Source organism: Rhinopithecus roxellana, chromosome 14 (assembly GCF_007565055.1).
Source record: "Rhinopithecus roxellana isolate Shanxi Qingling chromosome 14, ASM756505v1, whole genome shotgun sequence".
NCBI classification, from domain to species: Eukaryota; Metazoa; Chordata; class Mammalia; order Primates; family Cercopithecidae; genus Rhinopithecus; species Rhinopithecus roxellana.
In genome coordinates, this window is record NC_044562.1 from 30,022,414 (window position 1) to 30,048,828 (window position 26,415).

Sequence of the window (26,415 nt, forward strand, 5' to 3'; positions counted from 1 at the left end):
ACACTGTAGTTGTGCAGTCAATATTAGAAAGTGTTCTCAAGTTCCAGTCTGATGGACCTGAACATCCCAGCCCTCCCCCTAAGCACGCGCGGGCACACACACACACACACACACCTGTTAGAGACTGGATGGAACCAGCGACTGAGAGCAGGGACCCTGGGGTGGAGCACAAGGATAACAAGACCCAGGGGATAACGAGGACAGTGAAAAAAGCAGGGAGGAAGGCCAGAGGAGAGAGGTTTCCCAATGCCCAAATCCGGAGACAGAATGGACTGATAGGAAACGCAATGAAAAAAGGAAAGTACTGTTTTGCACCGTGCCCTGCACGCGCAAATTCACAAAAGAACTTTTCTATTTTCTGGCAATAGCCTCAGTCTTTCCACACTTCTGATGCTAAGGGCTGAGTTAAGGGATTATATAAAGATGTACAGGGGACATCAACGGAGCCAAAGAGTTCATGAACTGGAATCCTAGTGCAGGAGGCCTCAAGTCTACAGCAAGAGTCAGTGATGGATTCAAAGAAGGGCCCTCGGCAAACCGAAATCCTCAGGTCTTTTGGTCAGGTGATCTGACCTTAACACAACACCACCTCTTTGCCCTTGTTAATTTCTTTCTGATGCTGCCAACACATGTATCTCTCCCTTACATCCCACCCAAGTTTCCCAAGTGACTCCAAGATCTGGCCAACTCTGGACAATTGTCTCAGTGTGGCTCCAAAGGTCACAATCTCTGACCAGGCTACAAATCACCTGACCTTGGGCTAAATGCCCATCAGCTGGGGCAAAGAATGTCAGGGGAGGGGACTAATGGCTGCCTTGGATGTGGGCACGTGAGTGCAGCAGTCTACCTTAGGTGTGCAGGGAAGGCACCCTGATTGACATGTCTGGTTCAGCTTGCATGAGTCCAGCTCTGTCTCCAGGGTGGCTCTCCAAGGAGCTTGGAGCACTATTGTGCCATCCCCAAGCATTGTAGATTCCCGACCGATACACATCCAGTTATAGCTCTTGAATTTCATGTCTCCAAGGTCAAGTGCGGCTGAGTGACCTGGGATCTCACAGTCCCATGCTCCTGGGGGCCCAACTCCATATCGGAGAAGCTGGAGAACGTATGCCAAGTTGTATGCACTGTGTTCTTTATTGAGACAGAAGTGGGATGGGGAGGGTAACCCATAGGCAGAGAAGTGAAAGGAGGGAGGAATGGAAGCCATCTATTTCCCAACTCTGCCTTTCCTCCCAGCTGATGATGGTGGGGGCTTGGCCACCAGCCATGGGATTAAGAAGGAAGACCCGCCCCCCTTAGACCCCTTAGATACAAGCACAGTGTTGTGTGAGAAGGTTGGGCACTATCTCATACTTGAAAGAGTAACCTCCATCCGAGGTGGTGCGGACACGTAGAGGCCTCATGGTCCCTGGGAGAGCAGCACAGCAGGGCTGGGCCCCTGGCAGCAAGGAAGGGGGCTGGGCTGGGGTAGGGGGAGCCCCAGGGACCGGAAGGGGCAGGTTTGGTGGGATGTGCAGCCCACAACCACCATGGCAGTAGTGGAAGATAAAACTGGGAGGGTACACGATCCACCGTTCCCAGCCCAGCTCCTGGAAGGAGATGTTCAGTGCTACTCTGTGGCAGTTGGCGTGGGCAGCTGGTTCCTCCGGAGGCCTCTGCAGCAGGCGCAGAGCAGAAGGAGACCAAGGCCAAGACATCGGGGGAGTTGAGCGTCGGGCTCTCTCCCCTCCACTGGGTGGTCTGGTCCGAGTGTGGGCCACCAGGAAGGGCGTGGCCTCAGGCTGGGCTGAGCAGGTACAGACGGGACAGCGCAGCAGCAGCACCAGGACGGGGTGGGTCAGCAGAGAGAAAGCGGAGGTGGCCAGGTGCAGCACGGCCCAGCGAGGGGGGGCATGGCCCAAAGACATGGGCACAGCCACGGGTCCTGCCGGTGACAGTGCCAGCAGGCCTAGCAGGGGCTCAGAGCTATTGGAGGCTGCTGTGCCCTGCCTGTCCAGCCCAGTGTGGAACCACAGCTGGGCTGAAGTCACTTGGCGGCTGCGTGTGTGCTGGGATGGCCGGAACATGTATGTAAAGAGGCCCTCCTCAGCCTCCTGGGCCAGCCCTCCGGCAGTTGGCTTGTCCTCACAGCTGGCACCTGCAGGAGACAGAAGAAAAGGGAGAGGGCAGCCCTGACTGGCAGGGCCTGGCACCCCTCCTCTTCTGCAGAAGGGATGTGGCCGCCAGTCATGAGCCAATGATAGGCTGCACTCTGCTCTATGCCCTCCAGGATGTGGGGACTCTCCTGAGTTTTGGGAGAGCTTCTGTAGGCTCCCCATATTTAAATTTCATCATGAAAGGACTTTAAAAAATAGAAGACATTGCCAACTTCTCTCTGAGTGGTTTTACCAATTAACATGCCCATCAGCAGTGTGTAAGAGGCCCTGTCTCTCTCCACTTCACCAGCACTAAGAATTGGCATTAGACTTCAATGCTTACTCACCAGACAGTGTTAAACAGTATCCTGAGTGGTGTCTACATGGATGGTTGTTATGTTACTTTTTTTTTTTTTTTTGAGACAGAGTCTTACTCTGTCACCCAGGCTGGAGTGCAGTGGCATGATCACTGCTCACTGTAGCCTCTACTTCCTTGGCTCAAGCAATCCTCCCACCTCAGCCTCCTAAGAGACCACAGGCGTGTGCCACCACACCCAGCTAACTTTCGTGTTTTTTTTAGAGACAGGGTCTCACTATGTTGCCCAGGCTGATCTCAAACTCCTGAGCTCAAGCAATCTACCTGCCTTCGCCTTCCAAAGTGCTGGGATTATAGGCGTGAGCTATCACACCCAGCCATATTACTTTTTTTTTTTTTCTTTTGAGATGGAGTCTAGCTCTGTCGCCCAGGCTGGAGTGCAGTGGCGCCATCTCGGCTCACTGCAACCTCCGCCTCCCGCTCTGCCTCCCAGGTTCAAGCAATTCTCCTGCCTCAGCCTCCCAAGTAGCTGGTGCCACTATGCCTGGCTAATTTTTTGTATTTTTAGTGGAGATGGGGTTTCACCATGTTAGCCAGGATAGTCTCGATCTCCTGACCTTGTGATCCTCCCACCTTGGCCTCCCAAAGTGCTGGGATTACAGGTGTGAGCCACCGCGCCTGGCCCATATTACTCTTTATTTCTTTGGCATGTCAGGAATATTGTATAATAAATTCTTTAAAATAATTCCATTTTTAAAAGACAGGTTTACATCAAAAAAAAAAAAAAAAAGAAGGAGGAGGAGGAGGAGGAGGGAAAGGCGAGTGGGAAGGAAGAAAATGGAGAACAAGGAGGAGGGGGAAGAGGAGGAGGGCTGTAACTCAGAACAGAGAGGAGTCCTTTCAAGAATGTGTAGTTGGCATCCTCACACTGACACACTCATAGACTATACTAATCATCCTGGAGCAGCACCCATTGATGGACTGGCAAGTGGAACTATACTGCTACATGGCTTCTTTCATTATCTAGTCACAATTGGTCCATTTTGCAGGTAAGGAAATTGAGGCTTAGAGAGGTGAAATGACGTTCAATGACTAAGTGGCCAGGCTGGAATTTTGCCTGATCCCAAAGCCATCCTTCTCCCCACTGTGCTGCTAACGGACTGAAGTGAGGGAGGCAGGGGTCCTCTCTAAGAGAAAGGTGGACCAGATGACAAGAAAGCCCACCCAGAGGAGAGCTTATCCATTCAGTCAGTGGAACAAGGGGACACACATATGTCAAGACAGGAACTCAAGAGAAGATAGACTAGTTTTCCAGAAAAGTTTCCCAACTAATCTTTTGCCTGTATCTCTGAGAGCTTCTCAGTCTCAGCTACCTGGGAGTAAAGAAACAGGGTCTGGAGCAGCGAGCAGAGGCAGAGATAGGAGGAAAGGTGGCAGGAAGGGGCCCAAGCCCAGACATCTCCATCTCTAGAGACCCCTGGTCTCCCAGCGCATACCTCCCAAATGCCTCCCACCTGCCATGCACTCTAGGTACAGCCTCTCACTTAATCCTGAGAGGTTGGCGTTATCGCGCATTTTACAGATTGGGAGATAGAGGCATAAGAAGGTTTAATAACTGGCCTATTGTTGCAAAGCCACTGAGTGGTAGGGCTAGGATTCAAACCCAGGTCCACCTGGCCCGCAAACCCATGCTGTGCCTTGCTGCTTCTCAAAGTCACCCTGCCAGTTCCCCCACCTTCGTTACCTGTGGCTGGGAAAAGGATGGCCTGGGAGACATCCTCCTCCTCCTCCTCGGGCTCAGAGCCCCTGCGTGTGAAGCCCCCCAGGGCATGTCTTCGGGGCAGTCGCCTGACTCCAGGGTCCCCACCTTCCCTGGTCACCACAGGGGACCCCAAGGCATCCAGGAACAGGGCCCTCACCTTGGCCAGAACAAGCTCCCGGGCCAGCTCCGGCCCTTGGCAGCTGTGATCACCCTGTGGGGCCAGCAGCAAGAAGAGCAGTAGGGGCAGCACCATAGCTCACCTGGCCCTGCTAGCGGGGAACCCACACCCTCCCCCGTGCCCTTTCTGCCAGGGTCTGCCCAGGGCCGCTCCACTCTCCCCTTCCCATCCCACACCCACCCTCTTCTACCCTTCTCACCCAGTCTTCTCCAGTCCTTTCCACGCCCCACAGTCCGAGTTGCCCCTGCCCGTGGCATTGAGACCTCCTATCTCTGACGCAGATGTCTGTGGCCATGAGCCTTATCTCCCACTCCCGCCAGGGACGTGGGGGAGGGGCTGGGGAGGATTTCGCCCCAAGCGACCTCACACAAGCAAACATACAACCCCTCCTCCTACACACACACACACACACACACACTCTCTCTCTCTCTCTCTCTCTCTCACACACACACACACACACACATCCAGAGGTTTACATCAGGTGGGACAGGAGGAGCCTGGGAGCTGCAGCCGGCCAGTCCCGGAAAGTGTCATTTGTCAGGGAGACACAGTGCACCACCCCTCAGACCTTCTGCGGCCCCTTTGAATAAGCAGCTGCTGGGCCGGCCAGCCCTTGGGGGAAGGGCTGGAGCCGGGGCTAGAACCGGGGCTAGGGCCGGGGGCAGGTGGTCCTGCCTGCTCTATACTTAGCCCAGTGGAGCCAGTCTGGGCTCTTGTCCTCCAGCTGTGTCATCAGAGAATATTTTTGGGATTGGCAGCTGCAGGCGCCTCTGCCACTCAGGCCCAAGCCTGGCGGGTGGCTAGGGACCTGGCGGCTGGAGGTGGGAGGGAGGCGGGGGAAGAGGCCCAAGCTGTGGGAGGGGGCTGGGAAGAGAGGCTCCCAAGAGCAGGAAGCCAGGCAGCGGGCAGGAGAGGCTGCGGGGCCCCTCGCTGGAGAGGCAAACAGGAAGGACTGCCCCCTGAGCGCCAGGCTTCGGCCTGGTAATCGCCGCCGCCGCCGCAGAACTGCAGCTTGGGGCCGAGGGTAAGGAGGCGAGCCGGGAGCGGGAGGCCCGGGAGACCTTCGCGGGTCCCCGCGCCTGGTCCCCAGCCGCGCCCCGGCCCCGCCGCCCCCGGCCTCGGCTCGCCCTCCGCCCACCCTCCCCGTTGGCCGCTGCAGGCGGTCTGAGACAGCCGCGATGAAGGCGAGCTCAGGGGACCAGGGGAGCCCCCCGTGCTTCCTGCGCTTCCCGCGGCCCGTGCGGGTGGTAAGTGGCGCCGAGGCGGAACTCAAGTGCGTGGTGCTGGGGGAGCCGCCACCGGTAGTGGTGTGGGAGAAGGGCGGGCAGCAGCTGGCGGCCTCGGAACGCCTGAGTTTCCTGGCGGACGGCGCGGAGCACGGCCTGCTGCTGAGCACCGCACTGCCTACTGACGCCGGGGTCTACGTGTGCCGCGCCCGCAACGCGGCCGGCGAGGCCTACGCGGCGGCCGCCGTCACCGTGCTGGAGCCACCGGCCTCCGAGCCCGAGCCGCAGCCCGCCGAGCGCCCGCTGCCATCGCCGGGGTCCGGGGAGGGCGCCCCGGTCTTCCTCACGGGGCCCCGATCCCAGTGGGTGCTACGGGGGGCGGAGGTGGTGCTGACGTGCCGGGCGGGGGGCCTCCCTGAGCCCACGCTGTACTGGGAGAAGGACGGGATGGCCCTGGACGAAGTGTGGGACAGCAGCCACTTCGCGCTCGAGCCCGGCCGCGCCGAGGAGGGCCCCGGCGCGAGCCTGGCGCTGCGCATCCTGGCGGCTCGGCTGCCGGACTCCGGCGTCTACGTGTGCCACGCCCGCAACGCACACGGCCACGCACAGGCGGGGGCGCTGCTCCAGGTGCACCAGCCCCCCGAGAGCCCGCCCTCGGACCCCGACGAGGCCCCAGCGCCCGTGGTGGAGCCGCTCAAGTGCGCGCCTAAGACTTTCTGGGTGAATGAGGGCAAGCACGCCAAGTTCCGCTGCTACGTGATGGGCAAGCCCGAGCCCGAGATCGAATGGCACTGGGAGGGCCGCCCGCTGCTCCCGGACCGCCGCCGCCTCATGTACCGCGACCGCGACGGCGGCTTCGTGCTCAAGGTGCTCTACTGCCAGGCCAAGGACCGTGGGCTCTACGTCTGCGCCGCGCGCAACTCGGCGGGCCAGACGCTCAGCGCGGTGCAGCTGCACGTGAAAGGTACGGCGGCGCCCGGGGCCTGGGGAATGGCCTCTCGTGTCCTTCGAGGCCCTCCGAACACCAGCCCTCCTCGGTGCCCAGCGCTGCCCCGAAGACTGGAGGAGAGGAGGTCCGCGGCAATATTAAAATACCAAACCCGCCCGCCTCCCGCTCTCCAGGGATTCGCATTTAGTAGGTCTCCTGGGTATTCAGGAACTTCTTAGCAAACTCCCCAAAAGATTCCGAAGCAGGTGGTGGAACACCACTAAGGAGTGATTGATGTACAAACCCGGAGGGCCGTAGAACTCTTCTCCCCTAGTGGTTTTCAACGTCTTTGTTATTTTACTTCTCCTTCCCCAACTGAATTCACAACCAGAGTCCCCATATATGAGACAGATAAAGGAGTATTTTGTGGGCCTAAATTGCTAAGTCTGCATGTGTAACAGGTACTTCTAAAGCATCAGTGAGAATAAGGAGGCTATTTTATTGAATACAGGCATTTGAAGTGAAGACTGCATTCATGAGTCCAGGCTCTGAACCCTGTGGGGACAGCCTGGCTGCATCTGTCACCTTGAGAAACAAGTGATTCAGTAGAAAGCTAGACGAGGGAGGACAAATGTCCTGCGTGTTTTTACTGTTCTTTGATTAAACTGCTCCCCACGTTTGCAAGAAGAGGAAGGTGAAAGAGAGAAGGTTTATATTTAAATGTTGGATCACCAACAATATCCAATAAACGCTTACATTCTCATAAACAGAAAATTCAAAGGGAAAAAAAAAAAGCACATCCCAAACTCACCATTAGGTAACGCTCCCCATAATAGGATTTCATCACAACGCAAAGGATTTTACCTTCACTAGTTATTGTCCAGATTTTTCTCTTGGAGGAAAAAAAAGTTGGTAAATTCTCCTGAGTCCTGCCTGGCATGCAGTCAAGCATATGGCCCCTGGGCTGCGGTGGTGGCCTCACTGGTACAGTTCAGTGCGCACAGATTTGTCAGGCTGGTGCTGATCTGGACCTCCATCAGGAAAGAAAAGCCCCGAGGGGAGGCTGGAGGAGCTTCCCAGAGTTGCATACACACACACTGAAACTTGCTTCTGCAGCAGCCCCAGTTAATTCTCTAGTTTCCAACATCCTGTTTTCTTTCTTTCTTTTTTTTTTTTTTTTTTTTGAAATACACTTTTGAAAGGGGTTAAAATAGCCAGGCGAGGTGGCTCACTCCTGTAATCCCAGCACTTTGGGAGGCTGAGGCAGGAGGATCACCTGAGGTCAGGAGTTCAAGAACAGCCTGGCCAACATGGCGAAACCCTTTTTCTACTAAAAATACAAAATAATTAGCCGGGCGTGGTGGCACGTGCCTGTAATCCCAGCTGCTTGAGAGGCTGAGGCACCAGAACTGCTTGAACCTGGGAGGTAGAGGTTGCAGTGAGCCAAGATTGCGCCACTACACTCCAGCCAGGGCAACAGAGCGAGACTCCATCTCAAAAAAAAAGAAAAGAAAAAAAGAAAAGGGTTAAAATACTTTAAATTCTACTCAGACCCTTGTGGAATATGTGAAATGCCTGGGGCGGGGGGCCCAGGGAACAGTTTGGAAATCACCAATCTAGGGCCTAGAGGACCCCAGAGAACAGTTTGGAAATCATCAATCTGATCCAACCCCTTTTCTCCCTTTCCCCATTTTACAAGTAAGGAGACTGAGGCCCAGAAGCATTGAAATGGACTTGCTCGAGGTGATGTGGCTAGTGTCAGGGCTGGATGAGAACTTAGGTCATCTTAGAAACCACCACTTCCCTTCTGGTAGTTTTCTGTGATTCCACAGTGCCCGCTGGCTCTGCATGAAGAGCACACAGCATGAGCTAATGCGCTTTGAGGCGTCCTACTCCTAGTCTGGCCCTTCTCCAGAGCCCTCTCTTGTCTCTCCCCTCTCCACAGAGCCCCGCCTCCGATTCACACGGCCCCTGCAGGATGTGGAGGGCTGTGAGCACGGGATTGCTGTGCTGGAGTGTAAAGTACCCAACTCCCGCATCCCCACGGCCTGGTTCCGTGAGGACCAGCGGCTGCTGCCCTGCCGCAAGTATGAGCAGATCGAAGAGGGCACTGTCCGGCGCCTCATCATCCACAGGCTGAAGGCAGACGATGATGGTGTCTACCTGTGCGAGATGCGGGGCCGGGTGCGCACCGTGGCCAACGTCACAGTCAAAGGTCAGCTGGCCTATGGGGAAGAGGCTGAGGTGGAGGCAGGCAGGTGCTCAGATTCCAGGCTGATGGATTCCCATCCGCATCTCAGGGCCCATCCTGAAGCGCCTGCCCCGGAAGCTCGACGTCCTGGAAGGAGAGAACGCGGTGCTGCTGGTAGAAACTCTAGAGGCCGGAGTTGAGGGACGCTGGAGCCGTGATGGGGAGGAGCTGCCGGTCATCTGCCAGAGCAGCTCAGGCCACATGCATGCCCTGGTCCTTCCAGGGATCACCCGAGAAGATGCTGGCGAGGTTACCTTTAGCCTGGGCAACTCCCGTACCACTACGCTGCTCAGAGTCAAATGTGAGGGCAGGAAGGCCTCTGGACAGGCAGGGCAGGGCAAAAGGTTGGCCAGATGCCACAGTTGGGTTGGTGAAGTAGATTTAAGGTGGAAGGGCTGTGGAGGCCCGAGCAAGGCCGAAACACATCCCTGCCTTGGTCTCAGGTGTCAAGCACAGTCCCCCAGGACCCCCGGTATCAGCAGAGATGTTCAAGGGCCACAGGAACACAGTCCTGCTGACCTGGAAGCCTCCCGATCCAGCTCCCGAGACCCCATTCATCTACCGGCTGGAGCGGCAGGAGGTGGGCTCTGAAGACTGGATTCAGTGCTTCAGCATCGAGAAAGCCGGGGCCGTGGAGGTGCCGGGCGACTGTGTGCCCTCCGAGGGTGACTACCGCTTCCGCATCTGCACAGTCAGCGGACATGGCCGTAGTCCTCACGTGGTGTTCCATGGTTCTGCTCACCTTGGTGAGTTGGTCCTGCCAGACCCGCCCATCACTTCTCCTCCCTTCCCCAGCCCTCAGTGCTGGTCCTCTCACAGGCCTGCCATCTGCCAGCCTCTGCCCTCTGCCACCCCTTCTAGTTCTGACAGCTGCACTCTGTCCCTGTCTCAGTGCCCACAGCTCGCCTGGTGGCAGGTCTGGAGGATGTGCAGGTATACGACGGGGAAGATGCCGTCTTCTCCCTCGATCTCTCCACCATCATCCAGGGTACCTGGTTCCTTAATGGGGAAGAGCTCAAGAGTAATGAGCCAGAGGGCCAAGTGGAACCTGGGGCCCTGCGGTACCGTATGGAGCAGAAGGGCCTGCAGCACAGACTCATCCTGCATGCCGTCAAGCACCAGGACAGTGGTGCCCTGGTTGGCTTCAGCTGCCCTGGTGTGCAGGACTCAGCTGCCCTCACAATCCAAGGTTGGTGCCAGTGGGGACCTAAGTGGGCAGAGAGGGTCAAGACACAGAAGTCCTGTTGGCAAAACGAGGCAAGTGTTGGTCCCATTTCTTGTATCGGGGCCAGGAGAGCAAGGAGCATCCATGATGGGCTCAAGTTGAGGGCTCAGAGGTCTGGAAGGCCAATTTCAACTTACATGCAACATCCAGGGCATTGTTATCTTGATATATGTCAGCATTATATCCCAATTCTCTGGAGTGCTTTGTGGTTTACAGAATTCTGTCACATTGGTCATCTCATTTGAAAGACACAGACTCTGGCTGCTAGTCCCTGACCGCCTCCTGCTAAGTTGTCTAATTGCTGACACTGTCACTGCAACTTTCTACCTGCCAGGCACAGTCCTAATCACCTTACATATATTAACACAGTCTTCTCAATGGTCCTGCAAGATAGGGTTTTCTGTTTTGTTTTGTTTCGTGTTTGTTTGTTTGTTCTGAGATGGAGTCTCATTCTGTCGCCCAGGCTGGAGTGCAATGGCGCAATCTCAGCTCACTGCACCTTCCACCTTGTGGATTCAAGCGATTCTCCTGCCTCAGCCTCCTGAGTAGCTGGGACTACAGACGTAGACCACCATGCCTGGCTTATTTTTGTATTTTAGTAGAGACAGGGTTTCACCATGCTGGCCAGGCTTGTCTCAAACTTAAGATAGGTTCTTTTGACATTCCCATTTTACAGCTGGGGAAACAAGCACAGAGAGGTTAAGTGACTTGCTCAAATTATGGAGCTAATGAGCACAGGTGCTGAATTATGAACCCAAGCAGTCTGGCTCCTGATCACACTGTGCCACCTGTTGAAAGGGGGAAGGAGGGGAACAAAGCATCCCTGAGAAGGACAGCTGGAGGTGGGGCGCTGAAAGTTCAGAGATCACGCTAGCATGTGCCATGTCACCATTGCTGGAGTTTGTAAGACCAATCAAGGAATCTGTTGGCACCCATGTGCCGGGTCTTGGGGTGATTCGCTGTCAGCATCGCAGGCGGAGGGCCAGGTGAGACCTGACCAGCAACCAGAGCAGCATTTCCAAAATGGGCACCCTGCTCACTGACATCAGAACCACCTGGAGGGCTGGTTTATAATGCAGATTTCCTGGCCCCTGCATGCTTGGGAGTCCAAGAATTCTGCATTTTTAGCAGGCTCCCTAGGAATTCTTACCCACAGCCAAAGCACTGCTCTTAAAGGTTGGTGTGTAAGCCTAAGCCTATTTTTAAAAACCCCAACAACAGCAGTGGTTCCCTCTGATACATCCAACACTGAGCCCATGCACCGTAGGGAGGGGTGCTTATCTGTGCTTCTCCCCACACAGAGAGCCCGGTGCATATCCTGAGCCCCCAGGACAAGGTGTCATTGACCTTCACAACCTCAGACCGGGTGGTGCTGACCTGTGAGCTCTCAAGGGTAGACTTCCCGGCGACCTGGTACAAGGATGGGCAGAAAGTGGAGGAGAGCGAGTTGCTGATGGTGAAGATGGATGGGCGCAAACACCGTCTGATCCTGCCTGAGGCCAAAGTCCAGGACAGTGGCGAGTTTGAGTGCAGGACAGAAGGGGTCTCGGCCTTCTTCGGTGTCACTGTCCAAGGTCAGGAACCACGCCAGCCTGGGCTCCTGCAGCCAATTGTGGGGCTGCATAAGCCATGCCCTCTGGTCTGCTGCCCACTTGGGGGAGTCCTTTACAGGGAAAGCCCAGTGGCCCAGGGGACATGTTTCAGATAACTCTGCATTTGCTGCTTTTTTTTTTTTTTTTTTTGAGACAGGGTCTCACTCTGTTGCCCTGGCTGGAGGGCAGTGGTGCGATCTCAGCTCATTGCAGCCTCCGCCTACTGAGTTAAAGCGATTCTCCCACCTCAGCCTCCCAAGTAACTGGGACTACAGGTGCGTGCCACCACACCCAGCTAATTTTTTTATTATTCGGTAGAGACAGGGTTTCACTATGTTGGTTAGGCCGGTCTCGAACCCCTGACCTCAAATGATCTGCTTGCCTCAGCCTCCCAAAATGCTGGGATTATAGGTGTGCGCCACCATGCCTGGCTCTCTTCTTTCTTTCTTTCTTTCTTTTTGCGTTGGTTCTGTATTGCTTCGGAGGGTTTGAGGGAGGAGGGAGGAAGTAAGGAAGGACGTTCTTCCGTCCTTCCTAATTACTTCCTTCCTTCCTTCCTGTCCTTCCTTCCTTCCTTCCTTCCTTCCTTTCTTCCTTCTCCTTCCTCCCTCCCTCCCTGCCTCCCTCCCTCCCTCTCTCTCTCTCTCTCTCTCTCTCTCTCTCTATCTATCTATCTCTCTTTCTTTCTTTCTTTCAGATGAGGGTCTCACTGTTGCCCAGGCTGGCCTTGAACTCCTGTGCTCAAACGATCCTCCTTCCTCAGCCTCCTGAGCAGCTGGGGTTATAAGCGTGCACCATGCACAGCATGCCTTTGCCTCCTAAACCCCTGATACACTAACACTGTCTCGCTGTCCACATAGCCTCTGCTGGGTTGGGTGGCGGAACAAAATGCACTTAAGGGGAGGAGAGATGGGAGCGAACACTTTTTGGCGCTTACTCTGAGCCAAGCGTTATGCTAAGTATTTTCAGTATACACTGTTTCATTTAATCCTCACAACTAGATGAGGATATATCTCCTCATCAACTGCAATATATCTCCAGTTCACAGGCAAAGAAACAGAGGTTGTAAGAGATTTTGTGACCTCTGTCACACCATAGCTTGGAGACACACACAGGATTGTTCTATTCCTGCTGCCTCAGATAGAGTCAAACAGAAGTATTGAGTGCAGTCGCCCCATGGTTCTCACAAGGCAGTCCATAGGCTGGCTGCTTTAGGAAGCTCCTGGAAGCTGTTTATAAATCCCTGGACTGTCCAGAGCCCCAATATCCAGGGTGGAGCCTGAAGATCCTCTCTTAACAAGTGCAGACTCTCTGAGAGAGCAGCTTGGGAAGCACAGATCCCACTCATCTCACTGAGTGGAAGTCCTGTTTTCCACACTATTGCCAGGGGCCACACTGGGGCCCTGCCCGAATGCACCCAGTGACAGGGCACCCACTACCTGGAGAGTGGCTGTCTCACTGTTGCCACTTGTTGGATCATCCTTGACCTCCTGCCTGCCCTGGGGTCTTGTAATAGAGGCAGTAAGCATGGCCCTGATGTGACTTGTGACAGTGACCTCCCTTCAGCCTAGACAAATGGTGGCTGCCACTCTGTGAACTCTCTGTGCCTCCTTCTCTCCATGTACTCACTCCAGCACCTTTGATCCTTTGGGGACCCACAGAGCACTCTGGTGCCACATGATCTCCTGCCATGCCTTACCTGCCATGCCCTCAGCATTCCTTGTCATTGTCCCTGAGTCCCTACACAGCAGGGCCTTAGCCCTCCCCCAGCGTCCTCCTGTGCAGAAACAGTGTCTCCTGGCCACACAGCTAGTTTGGACTCATTGTGCGGGGGTGTCTGTGCGATGCCATCTCTGCTCCCCACCCAGATCCCCCCGTGCACATCGTGGAACCCCGAGAGCATGTGTTCGTTCATGCCATAACCTCCGAGTGTGTCATGCTGGCCTGTGAGGTGGACCGAGAGGACGCCCCTGTGTGTTGGTACAAGGACGGGCAGGAGGTGGAGGAGAGTGACTTCGTGGTGCTGGAGAATGAAGGGCCCCATCGCCGCCTGGTGCTGCCCGCCACCCAGCCCTCAGATGGGGGCGAGTTTCAGTGTGTTGCTGGAGATGAGCGTGCCTACTTCACCGTCACCATCACAGGTGGGGGGCCAGGTGGGCCTCAGAGGCACAGGGGAAGGTGCCCCTGCTCCTGCTGGGGCAGCTGCCACACCTTCACTCCTGGGCCACTGTTCCCCGCCCCTGCTGCCCTCCTGCTGGCAGATCAGACCTCCTCCCTTTCTCCTCAAGCTATGGTCTAGTCACACTCAGGAAACGTGTTGTCATAAGCACATCAGTCTTGGCTAAGGAAGCCCTGCTTTCTCTGTTCTTCTAAAAACCTGTACCAAGGGAAATCTTTGGGGACAGTGAGTTTATTGCAGGGTAGGGCAGAGTCTAGGGCAGGTGGTCTCAGGCACTAGAGGGGCCAAAAATTCTTGGAGGAGGAGACCCCCAGCTCCATCTGGGGACCCAACCCTCCTCTCCTCAGTTCCACCCTTCATACCATCTCTGTCCCAACCCAGAGAATGTGGAGTGCTTCTACAGCCGAGGCTGACCCCGTGGTCCCCGCTGTGCAGCTCCTGTGCAGCATAAAGTCTGCGTGCTTTTGTGACAGCTGTATTCATTTGTCTCTAGCTGTGAGTAACTGTTAGCTGCTGTGAGATGCAGTCTCTGGGAGGTCCCTCTTCAACACATGGCCTACTTTCCAGGGTTAGGGGACACAACTGGATCAGGGAGGGCGACAGGGCACACCTGGCCCACCCCTCATGCCCGGCAGTGGCTGTCCCTGTCCTCCAGACGTGTCCTCATGGATCGTGTATCCCAGCGGCAAGGTGTATGTGGCAGCGGTGCGCCTGGAGCGTGTGGTGCTGACCTGTGAGCTATGCCGGCCCTGGGCGGAGGTGCGCTGGACCAAGGATGGAGAGGAGGTGGTGGAGAGCCCCGCGCTGCTCCTGCAGAAGGAAGACACTGTCCGCCGCCTGGTGCTGCCTGCTGTCCAGCTCGAGGACTCCGGCGAGTACTTGTGTGAAATCGACGATGAGTCAGCCTCCTTCACTCTCACCGTCACAGGTGTGGGCCCAGCCCAGCTCCCTGGGGTCACAGAGACAGCCCTGAGCCCTGGAGGAGCTGGCCACATGGCCCCAGCTAGCACCCTGGGGAGGAGGGAGGTGTGGGCTGCAGGTGCATGTGCCAAGGTTCTTGCTGAGATGAGCCCAGGGTCCCTATTCAAGGAAATGAGCCCCTCTCCCTTGCCCAAGGCCAGGCCTAGCTCTGTTCCACAGCTCATTTACTGAGCACTTTCCCTGGATCAGGCACTGGGAGTAGCAGGTGAGTAATGCAAACACGGTCCCTATTCTGAGAGAGCTGCCAGGCTAGGTGAGGAGACAGCTGTTTACCAGGGGTCGCAAACGGGCAGTCCTGGGGCCCTGTGCATTCCACACATGTGCTTTGTTTGGTCTGCAGAGTCTTACCAAAGTCAGGACAGTTCAAATAACAATCCGGAGTTATGCGTCCTCTTGAAAAAGCCGAAGACCCGGCGGCTCTGGTCCCGCTTCCCCCCATGGCGACGAACAGCTGGCACTGAGTAGCAGCTGCCCCCATAGTTTGGGGCCCACATTCCTCTGTCCCACCTCCCTGCCATTGCTTTTTGCCTTTCCCCAGACTGCTTCAGCCACTAACCTAACCTGGCCCCTGTGGGCATTTGAGTTTGCGACCCCTGTGTTAAACCAATAAACATGCAAATAAATGTACAGTGACACCTGGTGATAAGTACTGTGAGGGCCAAGGGCAGAGGGCTCAAGAGTGCAGAGCAGAAGGGTCAGGGAGGGCCTCGGAGAAAGTTGCCCTTCCACACACAGGAGCCAACAGCGCGCAGACACAGCTGCTTCCCTCCAGGAGTGCACAGCCTGGCAGGAAAGCCAGACGCCTTCCAGGATCTTACAGCATGGGTTGTCGAGGGTCCCTGGGCTGGGAGCCACCACCCTGGCCTGGCGACAGCAAGTGCTTTCAAAGCTGATACTGGAGCTAAGTGGGGTGGGGTGTGGGCAGGAGGTTGGGGGAGAATATTCAAAGCAGGAGAAGCACAGGACAACTGTGGAAGTGACGGAGGTTCAGTGCTGGAGACTTCGGGGTGACAGCTCACAGCATCCAGCCCAGTGTGTGTGTCTGGGGTTGGGGGTCCATAGGGCTAGGCAGCTCTGGGTGGCACAGACCCCAGTGGCTGCATTGGAGCCCCCATCCTACTGTGGCTATAGTCCTGTCCTCCCTTAGCCCTGCCCTGAAAGTCATGCTCCATGCTGAGCTGTTTAGGGCCCCCCACTCCCTGCACCCCAGCTCGTGCACCCTGCACACACAAGCCCACAATGCCTAAGAGGCCTTCTGCACACATTCTGCCCTGTAGTAATCACCTTCACCCTCTCCCACTTAGCCATGGCCAGACATAATGGCCACAGACACACAAACTCCAGCCCACGCTCAGGCTCCCCACAAAACACCAGGCTCCCCACAAAACATCAGTCTCTTCACAGGGAAGTTCACACAAACACCACCTCTGCTCTAGGCCAGAGCAAATCAAGTCTGACACCAAGCTGAGGTCCTGGGGCTGGGTGGCCACCCTGGTCCCCTCACTGATCCCTGTCCTCACTCCACTGCCCTCATCACCTTCCCCGCCCCTCAGGCAGCTGCATTCTGGTCTCTCCTGGCCTTGCTTGGCCCCAGAGGACCAGCGTACATCCCCCAGACCCTTAGAGCAAGAAAGCCCATGGGGGAGGCAGGTTGTGTGGCTCAATGCAGGAATCTCCATGGAGGCGGGGGTGCTGAGTGGGGAGCTTGTGGTTACCCCGGCCCATGAGTGTCCCTATAAAACACCCCCCAACCCTGGCCCCCCACCGACTGGGAAGCTAGCAGTTCCTCAGCCCAGCCACCAGGGGGCTAGAGGCTAATGGAGCACTAGTCTCCCTGAAACTTGAAGATTCTGGGGGAACCTGGGGGCAGCGGGGGTGTGGGCAGCCCTGGGCTCCATGCACTGGTCACCTCTAATATTGACATGGTTCCCTTTCTGCAGAGGAGTGACCAGAACTTGGAGATGAGCTCTCAGAATCAGCGTTTAGCACCCCTGGGGAACTCTCAGACAGACGTTGAATGCAAAAAGCATTATTGAGTTCCTGCAAGCCTTGGCTTGGAATTCCTGCCACTACCTGTGGGGTCTGAGCCTCCCTTTAACAGAGGGTATTTCTTCCTCCTGCCCCAGAGTGGGTGTAGCCAGTGTGACCTTAAGGAAGTTGTATAATCACTCTGTGCCCAGTCCCTTATATGGAAAATGGGGATAAAACACTACCTTCCTCTTAGGATTGCCGTGACAGTTAAATGTTTCAAGTGCTTGGGACTGTTCCTGGACCTTAGGAAGCATCATATCAATGTTTGCTATTGCAGATCCACCATCTCTTATCCATAGTTCCAAAATTCCAAAACTCTCAAAATTGAAAGGCTTTTTGTAAGTTTTGTATTACAAGTCATTTCAGTAAAACCTGAGCTTGATTGCTCTGAAGTTATTTCTGTGCTTTAATTATCCTGCCGAGGGTGAATATCGCTATAGCTATTAGGTATAAGATATGAGTGTCTTATAGATGTATTCTTGTATCTGTAAGATTCTGTATCTTTCAATATATCCTGCTTAGGGTGAATGTAATATGTGTCACACCATAGACACGTTAACGTGACTGATGAAGGGGGGGGGCCCCATGGGGGCTGAGGAAGGTATGTGATAGATGAGAAATGCATCATTTCTGGAATCCAAAGCATTCTGGATTCTGTAACACCTCTGGCCCCAGGGATTTCAGAGAACAAACTGTGGACCCATTATTGCTTCTTATTATTATTATTTTACTTATTATTCTCATTATCATGTGGGTGATGGGGACTTCATGCTGCCAAATGGCTCCAGAGAGGCTGACGGTGAGCTTGTGACAGGCTGTGGTTGTCCCCACCCTGCAGAACCTCCAGTACGGATCATATATCCCCGTGATGAGGTGACCTTGATCGCCGTGACCTTGGAGTGTGTGGTGCTGATGTGTGAGCTGTCTCGGGAGGATGCCCCTGTGCGCTGGTACAAGGATGGGCTGGAAGTGGAGGAGAGCGAGGCCCTGGTGCTGGAGAGGGATGGGCCACGCTGCCGCCTGGTGCTACCTGCTGCCCAGCCTGAGGACGGGGGGGAGTTTGTATGCGACGCTGGAGATGACTCGGCCTTCTTCACTGTCACTGTCACAGGTGGGCCGTCTCTGCAGCACACAGAGGAGGTAGAGAGGTAGGGGGCTAAGGGACAGACACCCACCTAGCCCCACTTCCCCCACCCCATCCCCAGCCTTCCCCTTATCCACCTTCCTCGTGTTCGGCCATCAGAATCCTGCTTAGCCACATCAGGTCAGCACCAGAGGCCTGGTGGGAGGGTGCCCAGCAATTAGAACCATTTGTTCATTCATCCATTCATTTAATACTCATTGAGCAACTACTATGTGCTTGGCACTGTTCTAGATGCTGGGGATACAGTAGTGAACCAATAAGACTAAACCTCCTGTCTTCACAGAGCTTACACTCTAGTGAGGGTGAACAGACAAAAAATAAGGCATGGTTTGTCAGGTGGTAACGAGTGCATCAGAGGCAAGGCAGGGAAAGGGGATAGGAAGTGGGGGTTGGTATGGAGTGAGCTGTGTAGATCTGGGTGTGAGTCTAGATCCGCCTCTTTCTGTCTGTGTGACCTTAGGCAAGTCAGTTTCTTCTAAAAAGGCCTCAGGTCCTCAGCTGTGAAGTGCAGCCAGCAGCTGTGCACCTCTTGGGGGTGGTCAGAGTAACTGACTGAAAAACACAGGGTTCTTAGGACAGTGCCTGGCACACAGCAGCTGCTCCACGGACTGCAGCTGGCACCGTTCTCAAGAGCTGGGCTGCCAGTGGGGAGGGCTGAGGATCTGGTGGGTGAGGCAGGAGAGGCCTGCTGGCCAAGCCCATGTACCCCTCTCTCTGACCACCCACCAGCCCCACCAGAGAGGATTGTGCACCCAGCAGCCCGCTCCCTGGATCTGCATTTTGGGGCTCCAGGGCGTGTGGAGCTGCGCTGTGAGGTGGCCCCAGCTGGGTCTCAGGTGCGCTGGTACAAGGATGGGCTGGAAGTGGAGGCATCAGATGCCCTGCAGCTGGGTGCTGAGGGGCCCACCCGCACCCTGACCCTGCCCCATGCCCAGCCTGAGGACGCCGGGGAGTATGTGTGTGAGACCCGGGATGAGGCCATCACCTTCAATGTCATCCTGGCTGGTGAGTGCTCCTGGCCAACCCAGGGCAGGGAGGCAAGGGCAAGCATGCGCTGACACCCTCCTCTCTTGTCCAGAGCCCCCAGTGCAGTTCCTTGCTCCAGAGACAACCCCAAGTCCGCTGTGTGTGGCCCTGGGGGAGCCAGTGGTGCTGAGCTGTGAACTGTCCCGGGCTGGCGCCCCTGTGGTCTGGAGCCACAATGGGAGGCCTGTGCAGGAGGGTGAGGGCTTAGAGCTCCATGCCGAGGGCCCCCGCCGAGTCCTCTGCATCCAGGCTGCAGGCCTAGCCCATGCAGGGCTCTACACCTGCCAGTCGGGAGCAGCCCCAGGAGCCCCGAGCCTCAGCTTCACTGTCCAGGTGGCTGGTGAGTACAGCCTCGGCACTAAGCCTGAGAGTGGCACCCCAAACCCTGTAGGATTCCTGCTTTTCCAGCATGTCCTGCCCATCCCTGGCCCCGCTTCTCTTAGTACCCTCCCCATCATGCCTCCCCCTGCCCTCCTCAAAGCCCTGAGCCTCTCCCTCCCAGTGACCTCCAGCTCTGACTCCACAGAGCCCCCTGTGCGGGTGGTAGCTCCCGAGGCAGCCCAGACGAGGGTTCGGAGCACCCCAGGCGGGGACCTAGAGCTGGTGGTGCACCTTTCCGGGCCAGGGGGCCCTGTGCGCTGGTACAAGGACGGGGAGCGACTGGCAAGCCAGGGGCGGGTGCAGCTGGAGCAGGCCGGGGCCAGGCAGTTGCTGCGGGTGCAGGGGGCACGAAGTGGGGATGCTGGGGAGTACCTGTGTGACGCGCCCCAGGACAGCCGCATCTTTCTTGTCAGCGTGGAAGGTAACAGTGTACCCCTCAAACCCTGTGGGCTCTGGCACCCCAAGGACCACCTGGTATACTCTAGGGCCCCCTTACCCCTCCATCCCTGCTTTGCTGCCTCTGGCTCCAACCAGGGTGTGCATAACCATCACTTGGATAGGGGCTCAGGGCTCCCCTTTCCAGAAACCCTCATGTGAGAGGGTTAAAAGCATAGACTGGTGGTTAAAAGCAGGGGTTCTGGAGTCCACCCACCCAGGTTCCAGCCTGGATTTTGTGCCCCAGTAGCTGTGTGACATTGGCAAAGTTGTTCAACCTGTGTGAGCCCCAGTTCTGAAAAGAGGGGATAGTGCTTGTCTTACAGGCCTGTTGTGACAAGTAAATGCTGTAAATAGGGTCCCTGGTAAATGATATTATTAGTGCATCACCGAGGTGGGGTGCTAGGCTAGGATTGCGAGGAACTGACTAAAAGAATTGGCAGGGAGCTGGCATCTTGTCCTTTGGGCCACTCGTGTGGTCGATACATGGTAGGTCCTCACGGAAGGTTTGTTAAATGACTGGGGATGAGGGCCTGTACCCTGAGAAGGGGATGAAAAGGAGAGAGGAGAAAAGACCCAGCCCAGCTCACTGCCTGACCGTGCCCCTCAGAGCCACTGCCGGTGAAGCTGGTCTCGGAGCTGACACCACTCACTGTCCACGAGGGCGATGATGCCACGTTCCGGTGTAAAGTCTCCCCACCAGATGCCGATGTCACCTGGCTGCGCAATGGGGTCGTCGTCACTCCAGGGCCCCAGGTGGATATGGCCCAGAATGGTTCAAGCCGCATCTTAACCTTGCGAGGCTGCCAACTGGGCGATGCGGGGACCGTGACTGTGCGGGCAGGGAGCACGACCACAAGTGCCCGGCTCCATGTTCGAGGTTAGGTCCTGATGAGGATGAGATGCTCTGTGTCCTGTGCCTGTACTCCCAACTCGGACCCCAGCAGCCTTGCCCATCTACCTAGGGACAGACCAGTGGGTTGGAACAAGGGGCCAGCCTCCAACCCCACCAGGCTCCATGGCCTCCTCCTTCTTCCCCACCAGAGACAGAGCTGCTGTTCCTACGGCGGTTGCAGGACGTGCGGGCAGAGGAAGGCCAGGATGTGTGTCTCGAAGTGGAGACAGGCCGAGTGGGTGCAGCGGGGGCTGTGCGCTGGGTACGAGGTGGGCAGCCCCTGCCCCACGACTCTCGCCTGTCCATGGGCCAGGATGGGCACATCCACCGCCTCTACATCCATGGTGTCGTACTAGCTGACCAGGGCACCTACGGCTGCGAGAGTCACCACGATCGCACCCTGGCCAGGCTCAGCGTGAGGCGTGAGTGCCCTGTCCTCTCTTAATGCATTACCCACCCCAGCCTTTTCTGGCTGTCCTGGAGTCCCTCAGGCCCCCACCAAAGTGCCCCTCACCGCTGAGAAAAGTCACCCATGGCCGTCCCAGCAGCAGCCTGCCCAAAGCAAAACTTTTCTTTTTCTAGTATTTTTTATTTACCTTAGAAGTCCATGTGGATTTTGCATTCCATTGCATATTTCCAAGTTGGCTTTGCTATAAACACAAATATTCTCCAGAAAGACTTGCTGTGGGCATCCTTCAATCATGTATTCTAGGGATACACATACCCACTTAAGTAGCAGGGATGACTGGCAAACAGCACCCTACACGTCCTACCCAAAGCTGGAGCCCTCTCTTTCCTGTGTGACCTCATGCAAGTTAACCTCTCTGAGCCAAGTCTCCTTAAAAACGGGGCTGAGACCAGGTGCAGTGGCTCACGCCTGTAATCCTAACACTTTGGGAGACCAAGGCAGGAGGATCCCTTGAGGCCAGTAGTTTGAGGCCATCCTGGGCAACATAGCAAGAACCCGTCTCTACAAAAAAAATAAAAATTAGCCAGGCATGGTAGTTACTAGGGAGGCTGAGGTGGAAGGATTGCTTGAACCCGTGCGTTTGAGGCTGTAGTGAGCTATGATCATGCCATGGCATTCCAGCCTGGGTGACAGCAAGACCCTGTCTCAAATTTTTAAAATGGGGTTGATCCCTGTCTCAAGTGTCTCTGGGAACATTAACTGAGATGAAAATTCTTACACAGAGATTGGTGAATGGGTGTCATTGGTGACACATCTGTTCTAACTTATTTCATTCAAGAAATCATCACAATAAACCTGTGTCCCAGTGCTATTCACCTTGTACAGCTGGGGCAACTGGGGCCCAGAGATGTCAGGCCATTTGCCAAAGATCACACAGCACACAAACTATGTGGTAGAGCGAGGTTCTATTCTAGTGTGTCTGACTCCAAATTCCGTGCTCCTTCAAGTGTCACAGTACCCCTCACCCAGACTCCATGACCCCCTAACTACACTTCTCCCCCTTCCTGTGCCCTCATCTCCTAACCCTAATATAGCCCTCCCCCTGCCAAGTCTGTCCGCTGTGCCCCTTTCTTCCTGCACACTGGTTCTGAACTTTTTTGGTCAGGAACTTAGGTTGGGTGTTGGGAGGTTTAGGTAGGGCCAAGGGATGAGGATCGACTGCAGTCCCTGCCCAGAGCTGGAGGCCTCATCCTCCCTTTCTCCATCTCCCCTGGCCAGCGAGGCAGCTGAGGGTGCTGCGGCCTCTGGAGGACGTGACCGTCAGTGAGGGAGGCAGCGCCACCTTCCAGCTGGAGCTGTCCCAGGAAGGTGTGACCGGGGAGTGGGCCCGGGGTGGAGTCCGGCTGCATCCAGGGCCCAAGTGTCACATCCACTCAGAGGGCCACAGTCACCAATTGGTACTCAAAGGCCTGGGCCTGGCCGACTCAGGCTGCATCTCCTTCACGGTGGATTCCCTGCGCTGCGCAGCCAGACTCGTTGTGAGAGGTGTGGCTCCAGGACCACAGCCTGCCTGCTGACCTGTGTGGCCCTACTAACCCCAGGCATGAATACTGATCCCCGACTTGTGTGACCCCCATTGACCATGCCTGTCTCAGTGTGGCCCTCATTGACATCCCTGCCAGAGTGTGACCCCCCCTGACTCTTAGGCCGTGTGTGGCCCCAGAGACTCCTCTGCCTGAGTATGGCCCCTGACTGCCCCAGGCTCAGCCAACCACTGACTCTGCTACTGTGAGCATGCCTATGCCATTGTGGTCACTGCTGTCTGCCCGCCTGCACACCACCCCACTGACCACTCTTAACTGTGACCCTACTGGCTACACTGCCTGCCATGGCTCCCTCTGCCTGCCTAAGTGTGGGCCCTGTGACCACTCCAGTCCCTCAAATCCACTGACTGCCTGAGGGTGACATCACTAGCAACTCTGCTTGAGTGTCCCCCATGTTTGCTTCCAGCCCCAGGATGTTCCCACTGACCACTCCACTGGCATCTCTGCTTGTTTCCCCATTGCCCTCTGGCCCCCAGCTTCTCCCCCACTGACCACCTTAAAGTGTGACTCCCAGTTGGCCACTCCTAACCCATTGGCCCTGCCCATAACCCACTGCCCACCACCGCCCCCCCCACCCCTGTCCCCACCACTGACAGATCCTTCTTGGACCACTTGTCCCAGCTCATCCCCCACTCACTAGTGTCCTCTACTGACACCTTGTGCCCAAGTGTATGTCCTCCTTGTCCCTACAAGATGGGTCCCCATCCTGCTCCCTCTGCACTGTCCTCCCTCTCCCACTCCCAGAGGTCCCAGTGACCATCGTGCAGGGGCCACAGGACGTAGAGGTGACCGAGGGCGACACAGCTATGTTCGAGTGCGAGCTTTCCCAAGCTTTGGCTGATGTTACCTGGGAGAAGGTCAGATCCCAGCCCCAGCCCAGCCTACTTCAACATAACACCAACAATAATAATGCACCAGACAGAAACAACTAATACTTAAGCGGATGTGCCTGGCACTGTGCTAAGATTTGCATTATATTTTATCCCTTACTCCAAGGACAACTCTAGGAGGTAGGTCTTGTCACTGTGATACCTATGAGGAAACTGATGCTCAGTGGAACAAATTACCTACCCAAGGGCAGACAAAAGGTAGAGCCCATATTTGAATCCAGGTTTGCCTAACTCCAGAATCCGTGCCCATGTCCCCTGTGATCGATACCTGGCTCTGGGCTTCCCGAGCACCTTGGCGGCCCTAAGGTCCCCAAAAGGTGACACTTTTTCAAAGAGGCTCCTGGCACGACCCCAAAGGCGTGGGGACAGCCCGACCCCAGCCTGGGAACACGAGACACGGATAAACGCGCCTCGAGACTGCTTGGCATTAACAGAGGGTGCTGCCGCCTGCCAGGGCCGGGGTCGCCTGTGCCCAGCCGGGCCCGACCCGACCCTCTGCAACTCCCGCCCCTAGGACGGGAACGCGCTCACTCCCAGTCCGCGGCTCCGGCTCCAGGCCCTCGGCACGCGCCGCATTCTCCAGCTGCGGCGCTGCGGCCCCTCGGACGCCGGGACCTACAGCTGCGCGGTGGGGACGGCCCGCGTCGGGCCGGTCCGCCTGACCGTGCGCGGTGGGTATGGGGTGATGCGGGGGCTGGGCACTGCTTTGGGCACTAGACTTGCGAAGCGGTCTTCCCCCGACACTGCTGACAGCGCGTGCTTCTAGAAAGGGGGCGTGGAGGGGGCGTGGCTGGTACCTGCCCTCCGCCCCGCCCCGCTCACGCCCCGGGCTCCGCCCCAGAACGTACGGTGGCGGTGCTCTCCGAGCTGCGGTCGGTGACCGCCCGCGAAGGCGACGGCGCCACGTTCGAGTGCACCGTATCGGAGGTCGAGACCACAGGGCGCTGGGAGCTCGGAGGCCGCCCGCTGAGACCCGGAGCCCGCGTCCGCATCAGACAGGAAGGTCTGGCCTCCTGGTTACCCTCTCGAGCCCCTCGCTGGCCCCCCGCCCAGGCTCGGACACATCCCGCCCCACCGGGACAAGCCCCGCCCCTGACTCGGACGGGCCCCGCCCCACGGCCCTTTGAGCCTCGTCCCCGGTCTTTCCCTCGCCCCCAGCCCCGAGTCTCGGACCGCTAGTCTTCCCGCTCGGCATCCCGGTTCCGCCCACCCTAGCCTACACTAACGGTGTCCGAACCGACCCAGGGGTCTGCTGCGCCCCCACCTTCGTCCCTAGCGCTCCTCAGAGGTGGCTCCGGCCTCGCTAGCGACCCCCTCACCCCCAGGGAAGAAACACATTCTGGTGCTTAGCGAGCTGCGCGCCGAAGACGCCGGTGAAGTACGCTTCCAGGCGGGGCCCTGCCCAGTCCTTGGCTCTACTGGAAGTGGAGGGTAAGCACCTGGGGCGGGAGCGACAGAGAGAGTACATCCTCTCTCTCCTGCCATGGGACTGACGGACTTGGGACTGGCCCCAAGAACGCTGCCTCTCTCTCTTCCCCTCCCCCCGAGAGGCTGTCCTGGGCCGGGTCACAGAGGGCAGCGCGTTTCCCCGGGAAGAGGAGACTTTGGGTCTGAGGTGCAAGGGAACGGACTGGTGGCATAGAGGGCTAAGGCCAGGAGTGGAGGCTGCTGGGAGGGAAGATGCATCTCTTCTCCTGGGGGCCATGCGTGTCTCTATTAACTTAAGCTCCTGCCCCCTATCCCCAGCATTGCCTCTCCAGATGTGCCGCCACCCTCCTCGCGAGAAGACCGTTCTGGTGGGCCGCCGGGCGGTGCTGGAGGTGACTGTGTCCCGCTCTGGGGGCCAAGTGTGCTGGTTGCGGGAGGGGGCCGAGCTGTGCCCGGGAGATAAGTATGAGATGCGCAGCCACGGCCCCACCCACAGCCTGGTCATCCATGACGTTCGACCTGAGGACCAGGGCACCTACTGCTGCCAGGCCGGCCAGGACAGTGCCCACACACGGCTGCTGGTAGAGGGTGAGTAAAGTCAACTGGGCAGAGGCAGGAGGGCGAGGGCGCCTAGGAGCTGATGGGTTAAGCCACACCTGGCTTTCCAGGACTTGGGGTGGCACTGGGTCCTGGGATACGTTGGAGGTGGGGATGGGGGAGGGGAAGGGTAGCGCACACCCAGGGCTGGAAAGCCCTGGAACCGCTTGGCTCAGATCACCTGCTCCTAGTCAGCTGTTCCTACCTTTCTACGCCCCTTCCTGCCAGGCTTCTTCTCTCTCCTGCCACTGGACCATGTTTGTCTCTCTTGAACAGCCCTGTTTCTATCAGTTCCTTTCCTCCCCACTTCCCCAACACTGCCTGCCTCCAGCCTGTCCCTCCTCCCTCCTGCCCTCTGCCCAGCTTGCCTCTACCCATCTCAGCAAGTTCCATGTCAGCCTTGGCAGAAGCCTCTTTCTTTCCTCTTCCACCTAGGAGACATCCCACCTTCTATCCCAAATCCCAGCATTCCCTTCAGGTGCTGTGCTGTGCCCCATCCCTAGCTGACCCCCAGCTTCCTGCTGCCAAGACAGCCCTGACCAAGACCCAGAAAGGGTAGGGCAGAGCCTGAGGGCCCAGCTCTTCCTGTACTGGTGTCCAGGCTCTGCCAGGGGAGAGGAAGGTGGTACCCACTCTCTCCCCAGCCCCATGTGGAGTCATTCCTCTGCAGGTAACTAGGAAGACCGAACCAGGCCAGGCGGGTGCCCTTGGACAACTTGGAAGGCGTGCGCCCTTACCCTGGGCGGGGTAGAGAGACAGGGAAACCAGAGGTGTCAGGAAACAATAAAAGTGCTACAGCTCA

The 26,415-nt window shown here is 56.9% G+C and overlaps 2 protein-coding genes across 3 annotated transcripts; one reads left to right on the top strand and one right to left on the bottom strand.

The window, feature by feature from the left end:
* Positions 1–1,111: 1,111 nt before the first annotated feature.
* INHA (inhibin subunit alpha) lies at positions 1,112–5,264 on the bottom strand. 2 transcript variants are annotated; one of them, XM_030916948.1, is made up of 3 exons: positions 4,591–5,264; positions 4,196–4,424; positions 1,112–2,137 (listed from the first exon to the last, which is right to left on the bottom strand). In XM_030916948.1, the coding sequence occupies exons 1-3, from the start codon at positions 4,768–4,770 to the stop codon at positions 1,305–1,307; spliced, it is 1,242 nt and encodes a 413-aa protein (XP_030772808.1). In that variant the 5' UTR covers positions 4,771–5,264; the 3' UTR covers positions 1,112–1,304. The 2 variants fall into 2 exon arrangements, with proteins under 2 accessions (XP_030772808.1, XP_010358628.1); XM_010360326.2 differs by having other exon boundaries at positions 4,196–5,264.
* On the top strand, positions 5,264–26,415 carry OBSL1 (obscurin like cytoskeletal adaptor 1). The gene is given in 22 exon segments (XM_010360325.2): positions 5,264–6,581; positions 8,491–8,760; positions 8,846–9,097; positions 9,240–9,542; positions 9,689–9,985; positions 11,323–11,595; positions 13,482–13,754; positions 14,448–14,720; positions 17,643–17,915; positions 18,678–18,953; positions 19,027–19,314; positions 19,501–19,776; positions 20,401–20,670; positions 20,835–21,107; positions 22,373–22,639; positions 23,443–23,555; positions 24,103–24,259; positions 24,430–24,591; positions 24,914–24,981; positions 24,983–25,019; positions 25,335–25,604; positions 26,284–26,415. Coding segments are annotated over 22 exon segments (5,691 nt in total). The 5' UTR covers positions 5,264–5,569; the 3' UTR covers positions 26,292–26,415.

Coding starts and splice junctions, on each gene's coding strand:
- INHA (XM_030916948.1), bottom strand. CDS start 4,770: ATGTTTGCTTGTGTGAGGTCGCTTGGGGCGAAATCCTCCCCAGCCCCT. Junction 4,425..4,590: donor AAAGGACTGGAGAAGACTGG/GTGAGAAGGGTA, acceptor CTGGCCCCACAG/GGTGATCACAGCTGCCAAGG. Junction 2,138..4,195: donor CATCCTTTTCCCAGCCACAG/GTAACGAAGGTG, acceptor TGTCTCCTGCAG/GTGCCAGCTGTGAGGACAAG.